At 34.1% G+C, this 12,945-nt stretch overlaps 1 protein-coding gene across 4 annotated transcripts in view; it reads right to left on the minus strand.

Moving 5' to 3' along the window:
* Window positions 1–12,440, minus strand: part of LOC143258673 (BMP-binding endothelial regulator protein-like) — an 85,512-nt gene extending 73,072 nt beyond the window's left edge. The window contains exons 1-4 of one of the 4 annotated variants that reach the window (XM_076518049.1): window positions 12,403–12,440; window positions 11,995–12,162; window positions 10,632–10,711; window positions 8,385–8,538 (exon numbers count right to left, since the gene is read on the minus strand). In XM_076518049.1, coding sequence (XP_076374164.1) covers window positions 8,385–8,511 — 127 coding nt within the window. In that variant the 5' untranslated portion in view covers window positions 8,512–8,538; window positions 10,632–10,711; window positions 11,995–12,162; window positions 12,403–12,440. Of the gene's footprint in view, window positions 1–8,384; window positions 9,433–10,631; window positions 10,712–11,994; window positions 12,163–12,402 lie in introns of those variants that run through there. The other 3 variants (XM_076518050.1, XR_013032455.1, XM_076518048.1) reach the window with 3 other exon arrangements.
* Between the last annotated feature and the right edge of the window lie 505 nt (window positions 12,441–12,945).

Consider the following 12,945-nt stretch of genomic DNA (forward strand, 5'->3'; position numbering starts at 1 on the left):
GATTGATGTATTTGTACTGTTGACTATTTTCGAAAATAAAAAAAAGGTTTGGAGCTGGTTTTTCCAGATTCTTTTTAGTCTTTTCATCGGAATAAGAAAAACATCAGCTGAGACAAACTTGTTATAGTTGGTTAAGGAATTCATAGAACGCTTGAATATTCGTAATATTTATCGAAATATCAAAGAATAATTCATATTTGTATCTACCAATGAACTTGTTATTTAAAAATAAAAGAAAAAATGCACCTTCTTTGAGTAAACAATTTTTATTAGCAGGCTTTATGATGATTCGGCTACAGAATGGCCAATGAACAGTTTCTGTAATAGAATTATACAATCTAATAGAAATATTTCCCCCAGAAAAATTTTGTTTTACTTGTATTATTCATAACTTGGTATCATCTATTGTTTAATTTGTTTTGAATTTCGCGCAAAGCTATACGAGGGCTATCTGCGCTAGCCGTTCCTAATTTAGCAGTGTAAGACTGGAGGGAAGGCAGCTAGTCATCACCACCCACCGCCAGTTCTTGGACTACTCTTTTACCAAGAATAGTGGGATTGACCGTCACGTTATAACGCTCCCACAGCTGACAAAGCGAGCATGTTTGGTGCGACCGGAATTCGAACCCGCGACTCTCAGATTACGAGCCGAGTGCCTTAACCACCTGGATATACCGGGCCTCTGCTGTTATGTTACATTGTCTCCTGTGGTAAAGTAATAATGTATTGAAAAGTATTCTATTGAGCGTTGTGTGCATGCGCAGGTTCAGTGTTAAAATGTGTGTGTGTTTCAGAGCAGTTGTTGTTTGTTGTTAAGCACAAAGATACACAATGGGCTATCTGTGCTCTGCCCACCACGCGTATCGAAACCTAAGTTCTAGCAGTACAAGACCGCAGACATACCGTTGTGTCACTGGGGGGTGTTTTAGAGCAAAGCCGCAAAGGACTACCTGTTTTGTCTGCCGCGGAGAATTAAACATTGGATTGTAGCGTCATAACTCCCTAAACTTACTGCTGTTCCACTGGAGTGCGTTACAAGGTCAGACGAGAACCTGTAGAATATTATTCTGATACAAATGAAAGGAACAATGCTGATGATCAAGGTATGTTTTCGGTTAAAATAACCTCGATTTAAACTACATCTATATATATATGTGGCATCTAATCTGGCGCACGATTATATATTTTTTAAACAATAATCTCCAAATATGTGTAAATATACATTATAACTAAGGTTGTTATATATGACTTTTAAAAGTTAAACGAGTATTAGTCTAGTTATACATATTACACGAGTGTCTTCCAGCTAACTTGTTGAACGAATACCTTTTTAGTTTCATCATTGTGTCTGATCTCCTTTCGACGTTCCTCCACTTTTATATAAAACAAGTGCGTAGTATAGTTTACTACATTATTGTAGACCCGAAGATAGAGTCCTTGTCTAAATTAACACTGTGTTTTTAGTGATTATAGTGCGTGTTTGAAAGGCTCGCGTAAGATTATCCTACAGTTTTCAGTTTAATTCAACACGTTGTTTTCTAACCGTCAAAAGCGAAGAAAACCTAAAATGTAAGACAAGAAAAATGAATTTATACTGAAAAAAAATTCTCGCACAAGATTGTTTGTGTAATAATGGTGAAATAAGTACTTCGAACCTATTTCGTCTACAAGACCTGTCTCAAGTATTGGAAAACTGTTTAGACACAATCGAGATAAATGTAAATGATAAGAGCTACCTAAAATAGACGTCCAAGGATTTTCTATTGTTTCAGTGTTCTAGATCATCAGTCCTTGATATATATAAAGCCAATTTGAAAAAACAAAAATATTTTATAATATTTTCATTCATAAATGTTCAAAACTGGTTAAGCAACTTAAAATTCTGGTACAGTTCAGTTTCCGTGCAAGTTTTTATTCAGAACACATCAGTTTGTACAACACATTTAAATGAAATAATGATTAAATCTTGGTAACTCTGGATGTGTTTACGTAAATGGTAAACGTTAAAATTATACGTTATTATGTTAAACACTGAATATTAAAATTTACTCTGTTTATAGCCACCTGAAATGTTTAGAATCAGGTTATTTTCTAATAATCATGTATACGCTGTATGCTCTAAGTGTTTACTAATTTGTAACCTGAAATTTTCAAGGCTAACTTAATTCTCACACCGATGTATAATGTTGAGGTACCTACATTCTTAGCACCTAATACAGTGAACACAATTATTGACTAGTTATGAAGCCAACAGATCAATCTGCTACCCTAAACCACCAGTCAATAATTGTTTTATTCTACCTTCTCCTATTCTGTTTTCAATTATATCCAAATTTACTAATTTATTTGCGCTTTGACATCGTATATTTAGCTTATATCCCCGGACCTACGCTTAAGTCTGAAAGCTCAACATTTCATATTAATAATAAAAAATAAATGAATAAAGTTTAGAAACTGTTTACTTTTCAAAATATAACAGTCCATAAATATGCGATCATACCAAAAAACGTATAGAGTACGCAATTGTCTGACTTTAATATAAATTTGCCTAGAATGCTGGAGAGATTTTCGACGCTCTTTGCACAGCTTGCCTAAATACATCAACGTGGAAAATGTTTTCTTCAAAGACCTACTTCGACGTCATTCATGCTTCAATGTTGCTCGGCTTTCAAGGTAATAGTGAAAAATGTTTCATAACACTTGATATAATATCGGTCAATCATGGCATAGAACTGATGATGGGGAGGGGATAGAATAATGCTTTTACCTTGCATATGTCGGGCTACGTACTGCAATTAATGTTAAGTTCATTATTACATGGTTGTAAGCTATGTAAGTAATTTTACTTGTTTGTTAGATAGATGGAGCTGCAGGTTGTTGATGACAACACTAATTTCTGGAAGTTGAGATGGGTCTAAAACTGCAAGAAAACTCAACATTTCAGACAAAGTTTTCCAGCATTTTCGAAAGCAAGTTATATATATATATATACAAAATAGTACTGAAAGAGTATAGTATAGTACTTTTTCAAGATAGTGTGAAACAGTCAGTGTGTGAGCTAATCCCCGTTGCTTTGAACAAGTAATAAATTGATTTGATTTATTTGTCCTCTGAATAACAGCAGATGGACACAGTGAAGTGGCTTTACTATAACAACACATATTGAAATTAGTTAGCGTTATTTGTAACGTAGGCCAACAATAAATTTACAACAGTAAAAATATTTTAATTTATAGAAACATTAAAGGTGAAAAGAAACTCATTCGTCAAAAGTTTAAGTAGAATGGGCTTTAAATTATGTTCACCGAACATTCAAAGGCAACAACAAAAAAACTTGTTAATCAAAGAATAAGTCACATTTGTATCACAAAAAGAACTGTTTAGTGAAAGTTTTGAATTTCGCGCAAAGCTATACGAGGGTTATCTGCGCTAGCCGTTCCTAATTTAGCAGTGTAAGACTAGAGGGAAGGCAGCTAATCATCACCACCCACCGCCAGTTCTTAGACTACTCTTTTACCAAAGAATAGTGGGATTGACCGTCACATTATACACCCCCACAGCTGAAAGGGCGAGCATGTTTGGTGCGACGGGGATTCGAACTCGCGACTCTCAGATTACGAGCCGAGTGCCTTAACCACCTGGATATGCCGGGCCTCCTCTGCTGTTATGTTACATTGTCTCCTGTGGTAAAGTAATAATGTGTTGAAAAGTATTCTATTGAGCGTTGTGTGCATGCGCAGGTTCAGTGTTAAAATGTGTGTTTGTTTCAGAGCAGTTGTTGTTTGTTGTTAAGCACAAAGATACACAATGGGCTATCTGTGCTCTGCCCACCACGCGTATCGAAACCTAAGTTCTAGCAGTACAAGACCGCAGACATACCGTTGTGTCACTGGGGGGTGTTTTAGAGCAAAGCCGCAAAGGACTACCTGTTTTGTCTGCCGCGGAGAATTAAACTTTGGATTGTAGCGTCATAACTTCCTAAACTTACTGCTGTTCCACTGGAGTGCGTTACAAGGTCAGACGAGAACCTGTAGAATATTATTCTGATACAAATGAAAGAAACAATGCCGATGATCAAGGTATGTTTTCGGTTAAAATAACCTCGATTTAAACTACATCTTTTTATATATGGGGCATCTAATCTGGCGCACGATTATATTTTTTTAAACAATAATCTCCAAATATGTGTAAATATACATTATAACTAAGGTTGTTATATGTGACTTTTAAAAGTTAAACGAGTATTAGTCTAGTTATACATATTACACGAGTGTCTTCCAGCTAACTTGTTGAACGAATACCTTTTTAGTTTCATCATTGTGTCTGATCTCCTTTCGACGTTCCTCCACTTTTATATAAAACAAGTGCGTAGTATAGTTTACTACATTATTGTAGACCCGAAGATAGAGTCCTTGTCTAAATTAACACTTTGTTTTTCATTGATTATAGCCTTTTAAGGCTTATAAGGTTACTTTTAAGGGTTACTTGAGATGATAAAAATATTAAGACCATGAGAAACGGGACAGAAAAATTAAAGAAACGCAATAAGAAAGAAACAGAAACAAGCAGAAAGGAGCAGAAAAGTTGGAAGTAAGAGTATGTGTGTGTTTGCTTACAGTAAAACCACATTGGACTATCTGCTGAGTCCACAGAGACGGCAGGTAAAAAGACCACGATGTAAAAAAATAAAAAATAACGAGAAGATATTTATAGAAAACTGAATGATAATCAAGAAGAGCTTGACAGGTAATAAGAGAAGAGTTTAAAGAAAGAGGCATAATAATTAAAGAATTAACATCAAATTTAAATATGATTAACAACAAAATTGGTAAATCTATTGGATATTTACAGAGAAATTAAAATAATAATAAGGCAAAAAATTTGGAAAAGCTCACATGGTGATCTTACCAAGGCACTCTTCCTGCAGTAATGGATTCTTTGGCAGGTGACCACTTTATAAATGCCTTAACAGACGAGGACATAAGGATCAATTTGAAGCGAAGAAAGTTTTCACCTCTAAAAAATGCTTTGCAGTTGAAGATAAAACTGGAATTTGTTAAATTTGCAAATAAACTACTAATAGAGTCAACTATAAGTTACGTGAATATCAGATCATTTAGTATTGAAACATCAACTCCTTCTACAGCTAATCTAGGAGAAGTGAAAGAATGAATTAGACAACTAGTTAAAAAGGGGAAACAAATCGCAAGAAAATAGGTTTCAAGTTACACTTGAAAAGGCGTAATGCCAGGAACTACGAGCAAAGGACTGTGTGGTATAAAATCTCTTCTCACAAGATACCACAAATAAATGTGTAAAATAAGGTCATTACCTACAATTGGGAATACGCCATTTACCAGAAATGAGATAAGAAGTGCATCATTTGAGGAAAATGAGTTCACAGCTATATTGATGGAAAACCTTGTAGTATGCTGATTGGCGCTGTTTTCACATTTACAGTTGTTCGGCCTGATTATTAATAAAAGGCTGCGATTTGCCTCCGTAAATAAAGAAATGAGAAGGGCTAATGCAAAAGGAAAGTAGATATAAAGCTCCAGTAAAAAGGAAGTTGAAAGTTACCCTTACCGTAGGTAACTTCTATATGCCTAATGGTAATGGACATTGAAAAATGTGCATATTGGAAACTGACTTCGCGAAGTGATATAGATCTGAAATTAGGTTTGCTTGAGATAGCTTTACAGTTAATGCTGAGAAAAATACCTTTGTACTACAAGCCAGTTACTACATTTGAGTTTGAGCAGTGACAACGATATTTGTACCATCAAAAAGTGAGGTACTTCTATTAGGAGTTGACAGTAATAATTCTTCATGTAATGACTCCGGCTTAATAGTACCAAATAATTCAGCATGTCATGAGTGATTAATAGTTGGAGAAACTTTCCTGGATTTTAAAAATAAAGAAGTCAGAAATAATTTGTACCTAGCGAAAGATAGGTGTATGTAGGTGCTGATAAAACTGAATGAAATAGAGGTAAGATGGTATGGCTGACAAATTCTCGTCGAAAGAGTACAAACTCTAAGGTTATATAAACGTTTGGAGGATAGGTCACGCATGCCAAAGATTATTTGCCATGGTATTCTTTCAAATAATGTCGGTAAGAAGACGGACAACTATGTAATTTCAGAGAAGATCTTGTCAGCGAAGACACAATCTGTTGAGTAGCTCGGAGTTCCTGACAAGACTGCTTCTAGATGATCACCAAGGTTGGAGCCACCAGTGGATTTGTCTGAAACCTATCTAGGAATTCCCCTAACGAGAACATGGCCAGTAACAACAAGGGTCAAGACGTCATCCTATTTTTATACCAGGGTCTCAAAAGGAGGCTTAGTGAATAAACAACTTAACGTAGTTTTATTTTTTATTTTTTGCACTAGGACAGTTTAAGGGACTTCACAATCCAGAAAGGGGGTCAGTGTGTAAGTGATATTTTTGATGTTCTAATTTTTTGTTAGCTAGAGGAAGCTGCGGTTCGTATATTCTTAAAACATTGACATCAGGTTTCTTCTAGTGTCTTTGAAGCTGGACTATAAATATGAGGATATAAAGGAGATAGTTAAAAAGACATTAGAGTTAATCAACCAGAGTTTTTTTTCTGTCATGAAGTACAAATGAATCTATTTTGACATAAATATTATTAGGTTGAGGAATAATTCGTGAGCGTTTTTAAATAATTTCATTCAAGCATTACATGCAAGACTATACAATACTTCAATGCATGAACACATTACACCCAAAACATTTATTATGATATTTTATTTCATGTAATACCTAGGTATATAGTATGCATTGTTTTAAACGAAATTGCAAGAAATTAAATGCGAAAAGCAGATGGTGTCGAAAATGCTCGATTTTGTCCACTTGACATTCCATTTAATGAGCTGAAAATGAAAGCAAAAATTAAAGACATATGAAAATCAAACACACCATCTATTAGAGCAAAAAATTATCTACCAAATAACATGAAATATTTTGCAAAAGCGTTTCATTTATGAATATATTTTTTTAACTTGAAAAAACGCTCACGAATTATTCCTTAACCCAATAGTAGTTAGCGTCAGTTGTATACATGGTCTAAAAGTTACCGTAGTGTACAAGCGTGCAGAGACATTAAAGAAGAAAAAATTACTTTGTTATAGCTTACGTGGGTTGGAATTTGAATTATTTTCACTAGATAATTTAAAATAATCCGCCCATAGCTTCCCTTTTCAGTTTTATATTTTTGACTTTATTTCTTGTCTAAGCTCACAAAATTCACCGTAAATTATACTTACGTTCGAAAAACTTATTTCTCGTTTATGTTTAATTAATAATTCATCATAACAGTTCATAAATTACTGATTAATTTGTCTCAGATTGAAAAGTTGCCAGAAGAAGTGACACTGGTCAAGATATATTTTGTGGGCATACAACGTATCGATTTCGCTAATTTGTTCTAAACAAACAAGTTTCATGTCAGTGCTAGGTTTGCTGAATGTTATTAAAGTGCTAATAAAGATAAGTTGTTTTTTTTCCTGTTTTAATGATGAAGATACCCATCGTGGAATCGGTTTGATTTGTGAACAAAAGCTTTAACCGGGGCAAGAATGAATAAATTCCCTATTTGATCTCTCTATATGAATTAGATTTTACTGAACTTTTCGCAACGAGCTCTAGAGTACATTTGTTTTCTAAAACTATGTGACAGTAAGTTAAGCAGCTGGTAGCGAGCAAATGGGGCAACAATTTCTCTGGGGCGAAGGCATTCTTGTTGCTTAATGTACAAATATGAAACAGAACCGATATAATAAAATTGTTACGTGTTTATTTTTAATTTACTTAAACCTTGGTTAAAATATAAAGCCATTAGGATTTGAATCCATAACATTTTAATTAGTCATAAAATGTTTTCCTCAGTGCAGTAATGATTAATTAATAGTTATACATTATTTTTTAAAATTGTTAAAATTAATTTATTTTTAGCTCGTGAATATTGAGTAAAAAAGTTTCAGTAATAATATAGTATTGATAAAAAATATATGTTTGCAAAAAATCTGGGAAGTTTACGTCTAATTTTAAGTTTTTCTTACTTAAAACCGTTACTTTTCAGTAAGCAAACATTGTTTTAGAGTTTTTAAAATTATTCTTAAACATATAAAGTACGACAGAAATGGAATCACGCAGAATTAAAACACTTTTTTAAACTTCTTTTCTTAATATTTCATACGATTATAAATTTCGTGCATCCATAGTATGCTCGTGCTTAAATATATAGTACAAAGCTGCTAAAAGAAGTATAAATAGCATTTTGTAGGATATTTAAAAAAGTTAAATTCAATATCATCTTTAATTTTAAAATAATTAAATAATACTTGATTAAACCTACCTTCAATAATACTCCCGAACACTGGGTGGCCAAAGTGTGTAACGAAAGTAGACATTATACCATAGAAGGTGACGAATTGGACAACAAGCCTGCCCCTTGTCCACATCTGGTCAGTTTGCTTCGACATAATGTTTGCCTAAACTTAAGTTGTTTTCTAGAAATGAGGGGAAAGGTATTTATATTCAAACAAACTAGTTAATTCACAATTTCTCCTTTTAATCTAAGGTGCAGTCAGGTATGTTTGCTCTTCCGAGACATTTGTTGCTAAACAATTATTTTAATACCTTGTTGATTCAGAAACGGTTGACGGAGTAATTGATCTATTAAACCTACATGTATTTTATATTTACATAAGAAACACGTCTGCCTGGGTTTTATACAGCCAGCACGAGGACACGGACTATGTTTATGTCTTATTTAGCAAGAAGCAACCAGCACTTTTCCTTCGTTTTCTTTAGTGGTCGGTGGTTCAAGATGTTGTTCCATATATTTAGATACCTTCGGGCAAACGATGGTGGCGACCTCCCTCGGAGCTTTTGACATTACCAGTACCTCCTCTTACTGTTTCCCAACATACAGAACTTACCGAGCGGAACGAGGGGTCGACACAAGGGGAGCCCCCGCTGCGCGCTATGTGGCTCGCTGTTGGAACGTTTGAAAAACCAACAGTGTCGGTACTTGAAGCCAAAATGTATTATCTACTACTGTCTGGGAAAGACAATAATCGTAGCACAAAGCTTTGTCTTGAGGCGCGCTCCTAGTAGAGGACTTTATTGACCACAAAATTATCTCTCTTTTCCTGCACGGTGCTCTATAATTAATCTGGAGCCGGACACTGGTCAGTTGTTCATTGAGAATTGTTTCAGATAAGCCTTTGTCTCACGCTTGCCCGAGAACTACTTGAAATACAACCAAGGGCCATTCTATTATTCTGAAATTTCAAGAGTAGAACATTCTGTTATTTCATAACCAGTAAATATAAACTTTTGAAATTTTGTGCAAAGAGGGAAACAAATGTTGTCGTTGTAACAGATAATAAACCATCTTTACCAGTTATTCATTACTGTTTGATTATAAATTAGGTGTTATTATATTCACGTGCTGGAATTTTACCTACAGTAACGTAGTTCATTATTATAATTTGTTTGTGTAAGAATACAAAATCTTTATAAAAGTAAACGGAAGTGTAAGAACAGTACTGTAAGCAATTCTTTACAGTACACCAGTGGACAAAACCAAACCAGAAACAGTACGTTTACCCAGAATCAAGTCATAAGTTGATTACTTAAATAAAATAACTGTATTATTCTCTGCTTAATTATTATTATTTTAGAGCTTAATATTTATTTTTCAGGTAAAGACAACGTTAAGTAGTGTAATAATGCTCATGAAGTGGTATGTCGACCGCCTGAATAAAACCTAACACAGAAGTAAAAATAAACTAATAAATCTACAAGAATGCAGATATATTTAACTTAATTTCAATCTTTATATTAGGACCTGTTTACTTAATTTTTAATGTTTAGTCAGTATAGGATCACTCGAACATTCTTTTTTGTTGTTGTTTTGTTTTATTTTGAAGAATATTCTAGGAAAATATTGTAATAAACTAGCCTTCTTCTCAACTCGTATTCAAGTCATCGATAACATAAAATATGATTCACAGTAAGCTGTGAGTATGTTATTAAAGTGACACAGTACTTTAGCGTTCATTGTAAAGTTCTATTGACTGGCTATATATTAATTCTCATCAATAGTTCAATGTTTTTCATGGACAAGTGGTTAGGGTGCTCGACTCGCAACCAGCGGTCCCCAAATTCAAATTCCTGTCCTACCAAATATACTCGTTCCATTTAGCTGTGGAGGTGTTATAATGGGATGGTTAATCCCCCTATTCGTTGGTAAAAGAGTAGCCCAAGAGTTGGCGGTGGGTGGTGATGATTAACTGACTTTCCTCTAGTCTTACACTGCTAAATTAGGGATGATCAGAGCAGACAGTTCTCGTGTAGTTTTGCGCGAAATTCAAAACAAGCAAACAGTAGTTCAAAATTAAGAACGATGACAGCTTTTGTACAAAAAATATGAGTCAACTCATGTATACTGAATGTTTGTTAGAATTATTGTAGGTAAACACTGTAAAAAACAGTTCATATGTACACGTCTTAAAATATCTCCATGAAACATGAAAATTCAGGAGAAAGTAATTATGAGTCATAAAATTCTAGAAAATTTCAAATAGAGACTTACCACTATACAATAACAAAATATCTATTCCCTTTCTCATTTGCCTCGACCAGGATTTATGCCTAGGACTCCATACGAATGTTCTACAAAATAAGGTAAAGGGTTATCTTTTACTTGCTATACGTTATTTAACAACGCAAACCACCACTTTTTTTCTCTTTCACGAACAAGGTTTTATCTCAAGTTCATGAGACAGCCCCATATTAAGCGTCAGTTTTTTCTGTATGAATCCAGTGTTTTGTTTCGTCTCCCTCAAGCTAGATTTAAAGCCGAAACGCCTCACACTACGTCGAGTCCTCTTTCGACTGGGCTAAAGGATAACTCACTACTTTAAAGCACTTTTTGACAACTCAAACTACCACACTGTTCCCCACTCACAAACAACAGGCCCTTATCTCGTGATCGTGAGATGGATCCATATTAGACGCCAGGTTTACTTATGGTAATTCTTTTATTATTATTATTATTTATTTAAAAGATTCCCTTGATCAGGATTTAAACCCAGGACTGAATGGAATGCTTTATTAACTAAGTTACACTAGTGCTTACTTGCACAATCTTTTTTTACATTACATTCTATCATAAATTTAAGGTTCGGTCATCAGAAAAGGTACATTTTACATAAATGAAAAATAAGTAAGAAGTTAAAAGTTCTTATAATCAACGCAAACCAATTTAAAAGAACTATATGAAGTTTAGTTGTTTCATAGGAATGTGTGTTTAAACAGCTGTTAAAAAGTGACACCATAATAGCTCTAAATTGGTTAAATCGATGGGAGAGTTACTAGTAAAGCCAAACATTAATATTTTCAACTGTTTTTAAATCAGTAAGTTTCACATGGTGTACTTTTAATTTTTATTTCGCAGTTTCTTATGAAACAATTACGATACAAAATTTCTCAGTAGGGGATACATGAAGTGAAAAAATTAAGTACAAAAGGAACTATGTTGATACACATGCTACGTCCAGAACATAATACCAACCAAAGTTAACGCGTGAATTTAAAACATGCTTTCTTACAGCTACGCCCCCTGCTAGTACAACGGTACGTCTACGGATTTGCAACGCTAAAATGAGAGGTTCGACTCCTCTCGGTGGGCTCAGCAGATAGCCCGATGTGGCTTTGTTATAAGAAAACGCACACTCACTCTTACAGATACAACTGATTATTGTACACTCTTTCTTGATTTAAAGTTATCTCAAATGCTTCACTTCTTCAAACAAAGCAAATCGTACTTTCGGATATATAAAATCAGTACTGTATATTTATATAATTTTACTTCATATAAATATTTTTTACTTTACGAGCACTGATCAGATTTATTTGTTTATTTAGTACTATTCATTCAGAAGGCTTGATCTTACCTAAAATAATTTTCGGATTTTCTTCTCTAAAGTTTCTAGATCCTTGTATGGTCCAACGAGTTTCCCTTCTTCTCACTTTGGTGAAAATTATATCTTTTATTTATGTATATATATATATATACATAGTAATGTAAAGTGAAATATTTGTCTTTTTGATGTTTAGTAAACCTAAAAAGAACCAAAAAAACAGCAATGGTTATGCCAGTTCAATAAACTCTATGAGAGAAAAGAATAATCTTAGTCTATATCAAAAAATAAATAACAAAGCCATTTCTATGATGGTCGGTACTATAGGGCTGCTCCCTGTGTTAGCCATTGCCGCGTCGCTCTTAATCCGTAAGAGTAATTTGAAACCATATACCCATCAGCGACGCTTTATCTTAGTTTTGATCTTGAAACTATTTCTACCTGAGAGAAACCCGCCTGCTGTGTGGGATAGTCGGCCATCACTCACTAACTAAACTGAACGACCATCCTGGGAATTCTTTTAACTGTTTACACAGATCGGCTAGTTCCGCGAGTTGTACCTTAAAACAAGATAGTTCGTTTAATCTCTAATTCACAGTTTATTACGAAACAGTTACCATAAAAGTTTGTATCTATATCGGATAAAACCAATACGGATCTAAGTTATCTGAGTTGTTGAATTGTTAGAAGCGACAATATACATGTATATGTTTCTTTTTTGCCGTACGTAGCAATAAACATTTGAGTACTCTCGAAAGATACCCTAAGAATGTCATTTTAGTCATTTAGCGGTGCTGCTTTCAACGAAACGTTAACTTTTCGACAACATAATAACCAGTAGGTATTAAGTGTGCTGTTAATTAACCCTGTATACACGGAGAAATAAGTCAATTTATTATTTTTTCGTCTGTTGCACGGCTTCAGTGGGAAAACGTTTTAAATTATTTCTCAACTGGAAATAAAATGCTACAAAATTAATTTTCT

Source organism: Tachypleus tridentatus, chromosome 8 (assembly GCF_004210375.1).
Source record: "Tachypleus tridentatus isolate NWPU-2018 chromosome 8, ASM421037v1, whole genome shotgun sequence".
NCBI lineage: Eukaryota > Metazoa > Arthropoda > Merostomata > Xiphosura > Limulidae > Tachypleus > Tachypleus tridentatus.